Source organism: Mustela nigripes, chromosome 4 (assembly GCF_022355385.1).
Source record: "Mustela nigripes isolate SB6536 chromosome 4, MUSNIG.SB6536, whole genome shotgun sequence".
Taxonomy (NCBI): Eukaryota; Metazoa; Chordata; class Mammalia; order Carnivora; family Mustelidae; genus Mustela; species Mustela nigripes.
In genome coordinates, this window is record NC_081560.1 from 48,840,079 (window position 1) to 48,855,678 (window position 15,600).

The 15,600-nt window shown below is 38.6% G+C and overlaps 1 protein-coding gene across 4 annotated transcripts in view; it reads left to right on the forward strand.

Annotated features, from left to right (window-relative positions):
• The first annotated feature begins 3,925 nt into the window (after window positions 1-3,925).
• SKAP2 (src kinase associated phosphoprotein 2) overlaps window positions 3,926-15,600 on the forward strand; it is a 170,715-nt gene continuing 159,040 nt past the window's right edge. For 2 of the 4 annotated variants that reach the window (XM_059396690.1, XM_059396692.1), the window contains exons 1-3: window positions 3,932-4,229; window positions 13,902-14,007; window positions 14,588-14,613. In XM_059396690.1, coding sequence (XP_059252673.1) covers window positions 4,163-4,229; window positions 13,902-14,007; window positions 14,588-14,613 — 199 coding nt within the window. In that variant the 5' untranslated portion in view covers window positions 3,932-4,162. Of the gene's footprint in view, window positions 4,230-13,901; window positions 14,008-14,587; window positions 14,614-15,600 lie in introns of all 4 variants that reach the window. The other 2 variants (XM_059396693.1, XM_059396691.1) reach the window with 2 other exon arrangements.

The following is a 15,600-nucleotide window of genomic DNA, read 5'->3' on the forward strand; positions in this document are numbered from 1 at the left end:
TATGTTTGGTTAGCCAGGATCTAGTACATCATTAGTCACAAAAGAGATTCTCGTGTGAGGTTTATACCACCTGACACAGTTGTCACTATGTGGCTCCTATACTGTTGCTTGTCTGCTGGTTCACCTGACTGGCCTGCGACACTGACCAGTCCAGAAAGCCAGGTAGGGCAAACTGCTCTATCTTTTGCTGGATCCTCCCTTGAGTTCTGACTCTAGAGTCAAGTGTGGGTTAACTCTGTAAGGAAGGACCCTGACTTCTGCGGGACATCCATACCATCAGAATCAGAGGCAGCAAGAGCTATCTGTGGTTTCAAGTGGGCTCATGAACATGGCCTGTGCTTCTGCATTCCAGCTCATCATGAATCTCCTCTGTCTTCCCTTCCTGACTCCCTGCATTGTGAACTTCAAGCTCTGGGAACAAACGCAAAGGTAATAGATAGTTTTAGCACATTCTTCTCTCTACACACCAGACTTGGTCTGTGGGACCAATACAATATGGCAGCAGCAAAGGGATGCCACTTCTGGGATTAGGTGATAAAGATATTGTAGCTTCTGTCTTGGCTGGGCTATCTCTTGGATTACTTGCTCTAGGGGAAGCCAGTTGCCATGTCAAAAGGACATTCAAGCAGCCCTCTGGAGAAGTAGTCTATGTAGTGACGAACTGAGGTCTTTTGCCAACAGCCAGAGGAATAGAGGACTGCAGCCAACAGTCTGTGGGTGAATTTTCTATAAAGCTAATCCTTTAGCTATTGTCAAGTCTTCAGATGACTGAAACCCAGCCTATAGCTTGACTGTAACCTCATGAGAGACTGAGATGGGGCCATCCAGCTAAACCGCTCATGGATTCCTGACCATCAGAAACTATGTGAGATGCCAGTGTTTAAAGCTAAGTTTTGTCATGTGGTAACAAATAACTATACAATGTCTAAGTATAAAATATAATATTTCTTTCACATGCCTATGAATGCCAAACTAAAGGAAGAGATGCAGAGAAAAAAAGTAAATTGTGTTTTAGCTCATTGTTCTTCTTCAGTGCTCATTTAGATTCTTTTAACCCTACACCTGTGGGCAAATACTTATTCACCTAAACTAAATTTGAAAAACGTAAGGAAGTGGGTTAGCTTTAGTTATAGGGATATATATCTATATATCTCTATATACATCTTCTTTGAATTGAAGGCTCTCCTTTTGAGAAGACAAATCATGGGATTTTCCCCAGAGTCTAGTCTGTTCTTTGTGGAATGGTAGGGAAGCTGTTACTCCTTTTACAGGTTGAGATTTAAAATTTCATTTATTATTCTTTTTTTATGTAATATGACTGCTTTAAAGAATGTAAAGTATGATTTGATTTCCTTCCTAGTTTTTGTTAGGGAAACATTTGGAAACAGAAGAAATAAGAATGTATTTCTTCTAGCCTCTCTTTATTTCTCTTTCTGTCTTATAATCAATTTCAGTAACTTTAACAATAAACAGTAAAAATGATAGAGTATACAAAGCATTGCCCAAGTGAATCCATCACAAACCTGTGTCTGAGAATGGCTTCCTAAGTAGGTGAAATGTGTTTCACACAAAAAGTCCATTTTCTGTTATTGCCTTTTTTATTTGGACAACTAGATGCTATATATTTTAAGGCAATCTTAATAGTTTCCTGTCTCTCACTAACAAGAATGACTTGTCATAATGAGCAGTGTAGACACTGTCCATTTGATCCACTCCAGAAAACTGTCTATATGATACAAGAGTAAATCACTTCAATTCCTTTGTGGAATGAGTAGAGTATAAATAAATAAATAAGACAGAAGAATAAAGAAAAAAATGGTCAGTTCTATCAGAGGGAAACAAAGGATAGGAATATTTGGAGGCCTGGTTTAATAAAAAATGTGACAAGACAAAGAATTATATATGATAACTCTAAAGGAAAGTAGAATCCGCACTAATATAAAATGTCCATGACATAGTTTCTTCTTTCTTTAAGAAGGAAGATAATTTTGTAGTTTAAGAATAATAATTCTCAATTCTTTGAAGCTGGAGGACATATATTGTAAAATAACTACTTACTTTTACCTCCACCAAAAAGAATTGTAATTTTCAGCACTCTTTCTATAATTTCTCACATTTCTAAATCTGAGTAGGAATTTCAGATTCCATGTTAGGGAATGGATTTGTTTTCCAGGGGGTCTTTTTCGTAGTTGTGTTGTGTGTCTTAGTTCTATTATAAAGTTTTTGTCTATTTTTTTTAAGTTTATTTAAACTCGGGCTCGTGACCCTGAGATGAAGCAAGTCACATGCTCTTCTGACTGAGCCAGGCAGAAGCTCCGTTTTTTGTTTTGACAAGACTCCAACATGTTCTAATTTTTCCTTTTCCAATTAGTGTTTGTTGTATCTCTTACAGAAGTATACAAAAATGTCATTGCAGGGGTACCTGGGTGGCTCAGTGGGTTAAGCCTCTGCCTTCAGCTCAGATCATGATCTCAGGGTCCTGGGATTGAGCCCCAAATCCGGCTCTCTGCTCAGCGGGGAGCCTGCTTCTCCTTTTTTTCTCTCTGCCTGCCTCTCTGCTTACTTGTGATCTCTCTGTGAAATAAAGAAAATCCTTAAAAAAATTTCATTGCATTTGACCAATTAATTTTTTACTATTGCTTTCTGAGACTTTTTTGTATGAAATATTAATAGAGCCATTACTTTATGTCACATTTAGGGTTCCAGGTGGGGATGAAAGGTTAAGTTACAGCAAATTCTGTGCTGTGTGGAGCTGGAAAGTGGTAAAGTGATTCTCAAAATCAACTCTTAGGATCGGAACTGAGAGAAGGTTTATTTAAAATGGAAATACTCAGGCCCCCTTCTAAATGGACAGAATCAGAATCTCTGGGAGTGGAACTTGAGAATCTGCATTGTTAATAAATTCTCTATCATTCTAATGAAAACTGAAGTTTAAGGATCATGTGAGGGCCTCAGGGTAGAGAAGTAAGCAATTTATACACCACACACCACACTACAACCTTCAAAATACAATAGTAGCATGAAGGAAAGCTTTGTCAGGGCAGCAGTTCCCATACTCCGGGAGGAAGACGGATTGCAACACACACACACACACACACACACACTCAGAATATACATATATAGAGAATATATATATACAGTGTATAAAACACACACACACACACACACACACACACTTTAAAGGCACCAGAACGTGTCTTTTGGGTTTTAGAGAAACCCTAAGAAGATTTATAGATAGAAGACCTGCAATAAATATCTGTCAATCAGGTTGGAGCGAACACCTTTTATAATTCCATTCTACTAATCAGCAATTTTTTTTTTTTTTTGGATGCTTATAGATGGGACAGTAGTATCTATGCCTTTTTCTTTTTTAACTCAAAAGGATAGTGACTAGAACTTCTCACTCTTCGTTCATAGTGGGGAAGTCGCCCCAACAATAAGAATTAGGTAGAAAAGTAATTTAAGAACCAATCAGCTCTCTGGAGCAGCTCCAGACGGCTTCCCAGAGAAGACTGGCGGAAGATGGGACTTGGTTACCTCATTCAATCGGACAAAGAAGGCCACAATAGTCTAGGGCGGCCGAAAATTCCTTGTGGGTTTACCACGTGAGGTGTTAAACCTCGGCGGGGCTGACCTTTGGCTAGAAGTCCTTTAGTCGGAAAATTAGGGGCACTATGGATAACTTATTTTTCGGGATCCTGGAGAAATGGTCAGCGGTTGTGGAGGTACCAGTAACCAAAATGGCTGCAAGGCGCTTCAGGCTGCAGATCAGGTGATGCAGCCCCCGTCCGCTCCCTTCCCACCAGCCGCTCCTCCCGCTCCCTTACGTAGGGGTGGGTGTGGTCTGTCCGGAGGCTCTTTTCCGAGGCTAGGAAAACCATAGGACACATGCGCAGTTGGGCTCCTCAGGCGCTTCGGGTCTCCTCCCAGCCCAGCGCCCCGCCCCTATCTGCCGGGCGGGGCTGGGCCGAGAGTCCAGCAGCTGCTGGCCAGGGCTTCAGGGACTTCCTTGTTGTGAGTCCCGACCCGGCAGTGACCGGACTCGTAGCACCGCTGTCCTTACCGGGACCGCTAGTCCGAGTCTAGATCGCAGCGGCAACCTCAGCCCGTCGGTCCCCCTTTCAGCACAGGTCTTTTCCCCGCACGCCCCGCGCTCCCTAACATGCCCAACCCCAGCAGCACCTCCTCTCCCTACCCCCTCCCTGAGGAAATTAGGAACCTGTTGGCAGGTAAAGAGCCCGGGGGGTAAGGGGGCGGGCAGCGCTGCTGGGGCGGGGGCGGGGGCGAGGGGACGGCGAGCCGGTGGGGACAGAAGCATTCAGCGTCTCTGCCCTACCTCCCCACGCTTCCCAGGTCTCCCGGCCAGTGGGAGCAGGACTGGGAAAGGGGAAGCGGGGTCTGAGAAGGGAGCGGGCGTGTGTTGAAATTTGGTTCAGGGGTGCTGGGGAAGCCCCCCCCCCCCGGATGGGCTAGACTAACGGGATCCCGGCAGTTCTGTATGCATCGTGAGGACGTCGTGTGCGTGTGTGTGAGAGAGAGAGAAGGGAGAGGAGGGGAGAGGGAATGGTCGTGAGTGCTTGTCTGAGAACTGGGAAGGGCTCAGAAGTCGAAGAAGTTGTTCTTCGGGAGCCTGGCCAATGGAGGAGAAGGGTGTAAAGATGCAGAAAGATGTCTGAGCTACAGGTGTTAGAGGTTGTGGGACGCAAGGTTTTGTCATTTCGAAAACTCTTTTTTTTCTTAAACGTTCATTGCGCTCATATTTAAGACTTTCAAAGAGGGCCTGATTCTCAAATGCCCACTTGTCTTCAGCCTGAGTAACATGAAAATAAAAAAGGAAGTATGAGTTAAGGTCCAACTTCCTGTGTCACACGATGAAAGTACTTCATCTTTGCACCCTCATCTTCCCCTTTTCAGTTTTAAATGACCATTTATAGGAACTTACGCTAGGAGTTCAAGATGCGGTTCTTCAAGGATATTACGAATCCACTCCTCCTTCATTACTCTGCTAGGGAATGGAGAGGCATATTTCTGCACAAAGTAGAGAATACATCTTTTCAGGGTAGCACAAATCTTACCCATCCTGATGCTCCGAAATTCTTACCATCATTTATTTTGTCATTAGGTTCATCAGAATTCTAGAAACTGAATTTTGATGGTTTTACCTTAGTTGTCTCAAGCATTTATCTTTAAATATTGGTCATGGATAGCTGGATTAGAAGAGTTTCTTTTAGATGGTTTCTTCCAAGTTGCTTATTTTAACTTTAAAAATTAATATCTAAAATGTGACATTTTAAGTAAGTTGCTATTATAGTGTGAGACCAAATCTCCTAATATGCTGTTTTGCTCGTTAGCATCATGAATATGATTAAGAGAATAAAACCAATAGCGTATGAATGCAGACTTAGGTTTGTCTAAACACGATTACAGTGTGATAAATGCATTTGTGGTGGGATAGTATTTTACTCTTAAGAATGCTTATTGTCATTAATGGGTACCACTAAGAGAAATATAAAGAACTATAAAGACTTGATTTGAGGCAGCTTTTACTCCACTGCATGAGAGTTTCCCACGAGTACTGATTTTTGCTACAGTTAACATTTTCATTGTTACAATGCTGGAGTTTCATGTTTAGGCTACTATTTTAATAGCCAGACTGGAGAAGTGTTTATCATTAAGTACAGACCTCTGGGTGCACACCTTTAAAAAGCCTGAGAGCTCCAACAGGAGGCAGTTTGCTATTTGGGTCCATAATCATACTTTTTTTTTTTTTAAGATTTTATTTATTTATCTGACAGACAGAGATCACAAGTAGGCAGAGAGGCAGGCAGAGAGAGGAGAAAGCAGGCTCCCCGCTGAGCAGAGAACCCAATGTGGGTCTCGAACCCAGGACCCTGGGATCATGACCTGAGCCGAAGGCAGAGGCTTTAACCCACTGAGCCACCCAGGCGCCCCCCCCCCATAACCATACTTTTGTCGATAGTATGAGACTCATTATTTTCTGATTCCCATAAATTACAAATATTTCATGTGGCCCTTATGTATATAATTTGCTGCAAGCTTATTATATTTAAATTATCTACCAATGCTAACTTCCTATATACTTAGCCACTTCTCTCTCTTTAGTCTGTTAATATACCTGCATAATGTCTGAAATGAGTGTTTTAAAAGTTATCTTTAAAAGTCAGGTTTTCAAAACAGAGGGTTGCTAGTGGGGAAGGGGGCAGGGAGAGGGTGGCTGGGTTATGGACATTGGGGATTGGGGAGGGTGTGTGCTATAGTGAGTGCTGTGAAGTGTGTAAACCTGGTGATTCACAGAACCGTAGCCCTGGGGCTAATAATACATCATATGTTAATAAAAAAAAATAAATAAAAGTCAAGCTTTCAGTATTTCATATTATTAAACAAATCACATGTAAAACACATAAAGTGTTAAAATCAAATATGAAAATTTAAAATATTAAAATTTAAAAATTAAAATTAATCTTTAAACTTTGACTTATACTTTATATTCAGAGGACATTTTCAAGAGGTATGGATTTGAGGGAATATCTGTCTATACTTTTTAAAGAAACTAGTGTTTTTCAGTTTCCTTTTTTAACGTATTATTCAAAGAAAGATGTTAACATTTTGTGTTTGACTGTAATTAAAATCTTTTTGGAGATAGGAAAGGTTGCAAGAATAAAGGTTCTCAGCAGCCTTTTCACATTTTCCATCCAAAAAATTCTGTTCGGATTATGCATGAGTATTTGCATAATTCAAGTGTTTTGGGTAATAGTAGGTTAGATTTAAGATTACTACAACTATAGAGGGAGAACATTAGTTTGAATTTTGGGGATTATTACATTACCTGATACTTTCTTTGAAACTAAGAAGGAGGTATTAGTAGTGATGGTTGTAGTTAATAGTTGAGTACTCTGAGAATGCTTGACACCATGCTAGAATTCTCATGTAGAGAAGATAAGGACCTAAACTTTTCAGGCACTTCAAATCTTTGTCTACAGAAAACAAGGAAGTAAAGTCAAAAGATAATGCCTATCAAAATAATGTTGCTCAGACATTTCCCTTTGTGTTCTGTGTGCCTATTACTCAAATCATTATATGTCCTGTGTTAAATGCTTGACATCTGGACTGCTTGATAGAAATAGGTGCTCAATGTATTCTTATCAGTTTATATTATTTTCTTTCTCTTTATTTTTCTTTCTAATTATAGCAGTTTTAGGCTTCCCTTCACTATTTGTTCTCCTCTCTTCTCATTCTTTCCCCTCTAAAACATTCTATAGAAATGCAAAAACCCATAGATGCTATCATTCTTAACTCACATTTAATGATACTCTTGAAAAAGTGGCTATATGGTTTTGACTGTTAGAGATATATATTTCTCTGGAATCAGTATATTAAATCTTGAAAGCCTATACTTCTTGTAAAGGTGTTGTATTATTCTTTTGTTACATGAATAGAAAAAAGGTTATAGATTTTTGTTAAAAGCAAATTTTGAACTGCCTATGCGCTATAGACAATCTGTAATTTTTTTTTTTTTTTCACAACAATGGAAGAACAGGTTTAGCCTGGATAATTGGAATCAATGGATAATTTCAGATCTTGCCCATTTAATCTTTTCCTACATCCAAATATTTTGACTAGGACAACAGCGAGAATAATCTTGATTTATGTGGGTTGTTCCTCCAGGCAGGCGAGAAAGTGTTGGGAACCATGGGTTCCCAACCGCCTTCATTTGTTTAACCATCCTTTGAATACTGGAGTGTTAGTAGTTTGCAATCAGATATTTGTTTTAGGACAACATGTTTGAAGAGAAAAGCTGTAAGAGGATGTAAGTTTCTTTTTATTAAGTTAGAAGATGAAACCAATGCTGACAGGAGAATATAGTGCTTGTCAGTACTCTGAAAATCTAAACAAACAATAAACAAAGTGGCTATATGGTTTCTCCAAAGTGACCTTGAGCCCCCCCCCCCCCCCCCCCCCGGGCAGTCTTGATTAGAAATATTGCGTTTTTCCCTACTGGGGATTTCCAGAACATTTTTTTTTTTTTAAACTTCACACATTAAAATGGATAATCCCTTTAGGGGCACAAGATAAAGAATGCAATTCCGCTGAAATAGAGGGGGAATTTTTTTCAGTGCTAAGAATAGTATGGTTTGATTTCCACCTTTCTTAAATTCCATTTATAATTTGGTCAACATTTGGGTTTGTTTTTCCTATGAGAATTATTTATGGTACATCTAGTGTCCATAATTTGCTTCTGGGGCATTGGCTGAGTATGTAAAGGGAAGAGTGCCACCTACTGAGTCACCAATAGTCACCTACTTCTTTAGCACCTGGATTTTCTTACAGAGTGAGAACAAGCCTTCCCCATTTTGGCAGTGATAACTAATGAGCATAAAGGTGCTATGAGGACATTTGATCTTGAAGTGAAATCCGTTGATCATGCCTCTAAGGTTTTCTCTTCAAGAAACAGGAATATATGTAAATCAAAGGAACAAAATTTTATAATTTCTTATTATGGGTCAAATAACATAGATGTATTAAGATGTGATGTTAAGAAAATTATTTTCCTCTATTAAGCATATAATGTCCTACTTATTCTTGGGAGGGGATCTTTGGCTGGCTTGTTTTCCAACCTCACTTTCCATTGAAAGTATTTTCATCTCTGATATGTACAATTTTTATAGTTACTCAACCCAAGTTATCACTGGGTTTCTTTAAAAAAAAAAGGCATCTAAATATATTTAAAAAATGAGAAGAAATTACCAAATAGGTTTATCTCTACATTAAAGTATTACTAGAAGGAGGATAGAAACAACAGTGTAGGAAAAGCCTCTGGTGATTTGAAACACACTTCAGTTGTCTCTCATAAATTTAAGATTAAGTGTCATATATGGGTGATAAAAGTGGCATAGGCTAGTTTTTATATACTCATTATTCACTTAGTTTGTCTTTTTCAATTAAAGCCAAGTCTATCTTTTTCATTCCACTGAGTTTACATTTCTTTTTCAATCACATACTGAACACATTACAATAGATGCTACCTAACAGTGAATATAGTGTAAATCTCAGACTAATGTGTTATTCACTGTGGCTTCTTTGAAAATGCGTGGTAAAAAGACTTTGATTATTATGAGGTGTTATTTATCAAGAGTCATCTTTTAGAGGGGGAAACATGTTCATCTGTATTCTTCAACAGCCCAGTTTTCTATCAAAATAAATCATGGAGCTCCCAAAGCCAATTTTGAAGATTTTGTCAGATGATTGAATTTTAAGACTCAGGACTGTTTTCCTTATTGTACTATGAGAACTCCTTGTGCTTGCTTGTGTCTCTCCCATGTTTAGAAAATCCACAGTTCAACCATAACCTGTAAAAGTGCTATATAATCAAGGAAAGACATTGATTAGAGAATCAATAACTTTTCACTTAGCCATTTTCCAACTTTGGGCATTGATCTACATGTGCCCAGTTTAATTGATTTTCATGTTTTTACCAGTAGGTATTTGGTCAGACTGTACCCCCCTTTTAACAGAGAAGAACAGCTTATTTTTCCTTTTGTTCTGATGTCAGCTTAAAGTTTGGCTGGGATTCTTACCATATTAAGTTTTGTAATAGTACCTTAGTGAATACATAGTAAAACCTGGCCCAATTCATAAAGTAAGGAGGGTGTGGAATTCAGTAAGTAAAGCCATTTGGGGGTGAGGTGTGATTGGTTTTACACTTATGTTATTGATCTGGAGCTGAGCAAATGGTAGTGGATTCAGTCCAATTCTTGGCCCTCCTGTACAAGTCAGGCCATCACAGAGGCTGTGTGTGTGTGTGTGTGTGTGTGTGTGTGTGTGTATGCAGGCAAACCTTCTCAAGGTGGTATTGGGTGGTTGGGAAAGGAGGCAGAAGACATCAAGTGCTACCTTTGTGACTTATTTCCAAGCTCCCAGGAAGTCCTATTCCAGGCTGCTTGCTGGTCAAGCATGGTTGAGGGCAAGTGGCCAAACCTCAGCTTTCTTCAAAAGTGGGAACCTAGGTACTGAGCTTTGAAAGGGTGGCAGTTTATTTTTTTGTTTGCCAGAATTTAAAAATTGCTCTAAGCTTTTGTGGGTTCAAGTTTTTCACTATGTGATCCAAATGGAAGGTGGTAGAAAGCAGTCAGCGTCTTTCTCTCTCTATTAGATACCTGTTCTAGCCACTTGGACTTATAGGGAAAGACGTGGGAGGTAGGCAGTTTTTCCTGGGGTCCATACCTACAGAAAAAGAAAAAAAGAGGAAATTAGAATGCCATTCCATGGTTTGGTGTGTGCTGTGTTTGCCTCTTAGGGGTTGTGCTGGCTTTTGAGAGGTTTCCAACTTAAACTGCTTGAGATTGCTGGGCGAAGACATGATGTCATCTTTTAATTTTGTTTTGAGACCTTAACAGTTATCGACAGAGCAGTTGTAAGTCTGATCTTCTGAGGGCCCTCTCCCCCAGATCTTTACAGTTGTACCGGGAGATAAGGTTTATTCTTGGCAGTGTTAAGGTGTAAAAGGAAGAAAAATCACCACATTTACAGTCTCTGGGATAACTTTTTCCTTGGTGATGACGCGGGGGCAGAGGCTGATGGAGCCGAGCCTGATTCTGGGGTTAAATGCCAGCAGCACTGACCCGAAGTCTGCGTGGCTGCGGGTGGGGTGCTGCAGCATTGGGGCTCCCCGGAACTGCTTTCTCGGTGCGGGCCAGGCGGGTCCCCAAGCTTGGATGAGTGCGTGCGTGACTTGATACCCCTCCCTCTGAAGAAGAGGAATTCTGACTCGCCAGACAGAGAGGCTGGGGAGGAGGCAGGCTGACCTTTTCTTACAATTGAATTACCACTGTTCCCCGAATTACAGGCAGTCTGCAGTCAGTGAAATCTACATATCAACCGAGGGACACGACCCCTAAAGGAAGGTAGAAGAGGGCTAAGGCGCTTGCTAGTTTACCGTTTTGCAGGGCTATTCACAGCACAATAAAAAGCTTCAAATCTCTTCTCCAACCAGCCAGAGGAGCGCTTGATTCGTCCAGGACTTTTATTGCCCGCTTTTGAAATATTACCCTGGCTCTGAGCTACAAAGCCACAGATTCAGTTCCATTTGTCTGGCGAGGGCGCTGCCCCAAACCCGTGCTCCCTGCTCACAGCTCCTAGGACGGGAACCCCGGGGGTTTAACACTCCCAAGTGTCGAGTGTTCGAGGAACGCGGAGCGGAAGTGTCTCCCAGGAAAGCCCGGAGTAACCAGCTGAGCGCTTGCCCAGTCTTTGCGCTGGGCGAGCAGGGTCCCTGCTTTGCGCAGGGACGCAGCGGAAGAGTCCCCCATGCATCCAGAGGGTGTCGGTGCCTGGGACAGGCTGTTTCTTTTCAATTCGAAAATAAATGGGCACAGTGTGGATTTTAAGAAATAGCCCAGATATCAAAAACTTCAAAATCGACGGAATCTGTGGGCACCAACAAACTTAAGATTTCAGGAATCAATTCCACTTTCAAATTCCTAACTTATCTGTTAAAAAAGAAAAAAAAAAAACCCACAAGAAAACAGCAAAAACGGTTCTTACACTCGTCTCTCCTTGGGAAATAATTAATTAAAAAATTCAGTGTTTATTAAATCTTTTTAGTTGCCTTAAACCCCTTTTCTGGGATTAGCTTAAGAATACATCAAGATTACTCTAAAACTATAGATGTTTTCCCTTGTCAGATCTTGGAATCTTCTCCCTCTCAACAAATAAACAACACGGTTCTCCTAGCAGTCTCACACTCTTTCAACAAGCATTTCCTCATAAAATAGCATGGGTCAGAATTTTAAAAATATTTTTTGGCAGTGTTAGGAAACCCTGTATAGAGCATTGGAGCTTTTTCTGTTTTCTGAGTTTTTATAGAACTGAAACGACCTTTTAAAGAAATAACTCTTGGGCTGTAATTCCTTCTGCTATTGCTTCCAGAGATAGAAAATAGATCCTGTTTGTTTAAATTTGGATTGTGTAATGAAAATGTAAAATAGGCAATTAAATACTTGTGGATGAGGGAATTAAAGACAGACACTGAGTGAAACTAACATTAAGCAGACTATTCTCCAGTCTTTGTGCCAGAGACTCTCCCAAGTATTGAGTCCGGTTGGATGAAAGAATCAGCAGTAGACGTGCTACTTCTTCCCTTATTCTACTTTTTGAGTAGGTGTACTGTCACCGTCTCAGAGAAGCCAGTGATCTCCATTTCAGCTAATGTCTGAATGTCCAAAGGTTGCTTGTTTCCCTGGATACAAAATTTAAAGAGTTTAAAGGAGAGTGCTTGTGTGTGTGTGTGTGTGTGTGTGTGTGTGTGTGTGTGTTTAAGTAAGTTTCATTATTTCGAACTCACAGTAGAAGTCTGGCTCTAAGTTGCCCTGGTTATGGATTATGTCTATATATTCTCCTCTTCAAAATATGGACAGCTTAAGTAAAGAGAAGCTGTGGCATTTTGCTTTCATTTCGTTTTGATACTTACGTGTAATATTAGTCAGTAATGGACTTTGAACAAGAAAGCTACTTTAAAAAAATTATTCCAAGACTAAATTTTAATTCTTTCACTTGTCATATTGATTTAGTGAAAAATGATCATTATACATTTATTATGAATGTTTGGGATAACAGTTTAATCACCTTTGCTTATTGGATCAAGATACTATTGTAATGAAGAATTTAAAATCGATTACAACATTCTATCTCAAATACTGGGTTCTAAATTGTTAATTATAAATACAGTTGAAAGACTATTTTAATGCTTTGAATTAATTACATATACTATTATATGCTTTGATACTGTCTTTTTATCAGTGTGAGTTAGGGAACAGAGAAATAAAAAGAGGGGACAGAGAATAAAAAGAAAATAAAACATACATACATCTCTTCAATATGAAATATGGATGGTTTGTACTCATCCTACTTTAAAATTTTTTTATGGTATCCTTTATATGAGATATCTCAAAGTAAGATTTGAACATCTGAATATAAAATTAACTTAAAGTTGTACTATGGTTCATGAACAATATGAATGGGGCTATTATAAAGTCAAACCAGTAAAGACTAGTTGGAATTTTGTACTAGAAAGAACTAGAAAGCAGAATAATTTACAAGTTTATTAAATTTTAAGTGGAAATGTTATATGAAACCATGGAAATCTTATTTCTAGGTTACTATATTTTTAAATAGTGGATGAATCTACTTTTGCCACTTCTTCGTTTATTTAAAGAAATATTTCCAGGTGGTAATACCCAGGCAGAAAGCAAGAACACACAAAACCACATAGCAGACGATATGTTTTTTTTTTTAAGGTGGTTGGTAGAATGGATGGGGCAGGTAGGAAGGAAGAGGGTTTGATTTGGAATCTTGGCTAGAAGAAGGGATTTATTTTTTCCTTTAAAACATTAAATATTGCACATACTTGAAAATGGATTACACTGGAAAAAACAGGCCCTTGCCAGAGACATTAGCTTATATTGATATAATATTGTGAATGACCCGTTTATACAGGAGCTTACAAAATACTACAAAATGATAGTAACACATGCATAAAAGCTCTGTGCTTGCTTTTATATGAGAGAATTTGTTTTATGGGGCACCATAGTTTATTAAAACTTGTGAGCTTCTCTCTGGTTTAATGATGCCAAACATCCAAATAGCATTTGCTGTGCTAAGCATAAGTAGAGCATACAAATTTTATTAGCTAAGTGGTGAGCAGATTTGTCCAACTTAGTATTTGAAACATATTTCAACTGTTATGCTTTGGATTGATAAATAACTGTAACAAATTGTACAGATATTAACACTTATGGGTAGAAACAGTCATTGTCTTATTTGTCTTCACAAAAAATGATTCTTTCCTATAATTTGTATCCTGTTTCTTATATTTCATGGTTTAGATGTTGAAACATTTGTGGCAGACACACTGAGAGGGGAAAATTTATCCAAGAAAGCAAAGGAAAAGAGAGAATCCCTTATTAAGAAGATAAAAGATGTAAAGTCTATGTGAGTCACTTACTTGCTGTTTTTTATTTCTTACTTAGAAGCAGCTTCGTAGTTAACATTTTAATAAAGAATTATCTTGGAATTACCTTTCTTTATGTCCTAACTGAATTGGTGTTAAATATTTTAAAGGACAAAATATATGTCCTCTATGATAGTTTTTAAAAACTGACATGCTTATCATATTATCTTTTTTTAAGGTTCTTGATTATATATTTTTCTAAGCATTCTAGTAAAATCCAACTGTTTAATTATTGAAGACATATTTGGTTTAAATAATAGGACAAAGGTAGGTTGAGAATTTTAATATAAATACCTCTAGATATGGAAATGAATAAATATAATGTATATCATGGATACTAAAGATTTTAATGCTATGACTGTATCTTGGGTTTTTATACTTTTGTTATAAATCCATAAGGCTTTTGGAATTGTCATTTCAGGATAGGAAGTGCTTTTTTCTCTAAACGTCTCTTTATGTTACATATTTTAAAATAGGTGTGAATTATTGCCAATGTATAAACCTTGTTTCGATTTGTCAACCCTCATTTTAAAATATAATATTCTTGCTCTTTTTTTCCAGCTATCTTCAGGACTTTCAAGACAAAGGTAAATCCTTAAGTTTGTCCACCTTGAAATATTTTATCCTTGTGGAGATGTTCAGTAGGGTAATCTAAAACATACTGAAATTTGATAGTTGGGATCAAAATTTAAATTTCCATATTGTATACTTAGACTTTCAACATGAGAGTGCTAGCTCCCCCTGCTGAGAAAAAAATTAAAAAGCATATCCAGAATCTAGTCTGCACAGTCTCCTGATGCAGAAATCTTATGTATTTAATATTCTTAGGTGCTTTAATGTTTTTTCACATTGTGGCAGAACTTTGTTAAGAGAAGTATGAACTTGCAGGTATACATGGAATAATCTGGGAGAGAAGAGGTGAGACACTAAGCTAACACCATTTAACCCAGCAGAGATGATTTTATAGCTGTGATGGGATCAGGAGGGCCTGTGGCTCACTGCTCATAGGTAATGTTTTTAAAGAGTGATTGTCTTAAAACAGTATCAGTTTTTGCTTGAAAGGATGAGTAAAATCTTTTTCAAATACTTGTTTTTATTATTGTGAGTCTTTTAGTATGAATAAATGTATGCTATAGAAATTTTCAGAGAAGGGGTTGAACTTAATTTTTTCACAGTATGTGAAGAGTGCTGGTAACCTGATTGACTTCCTTTAGATTTAGGGGATGGTTGCTTAACGTATTGAAAACCAAATCAGGAAGGGCAAAGGAAGTTCCTACTCCTTCACGTCTTCAGTTCTATAAGGGAAACTGGGTACGGCCCTCACTTCCAGGATGCTAATTCATAGATCATGACCTGGAGCCTATGGATGCTGGGATGAGGGTCACAACATGAGGTCAGCTAACCAATGAGGAGTTAGGATCTGGGTTTAGGAGAAACAGTATGGCATCTTCTAACTGGGGTTAACAGACACTACTGAGTAATTCCTATTTCTACCAACTGATAAGGGAGAAAGTAATGATAGTTTCCATAAATGAAGTACTTCACCAGGCAGACCTAAATCCAAACAGTTATAA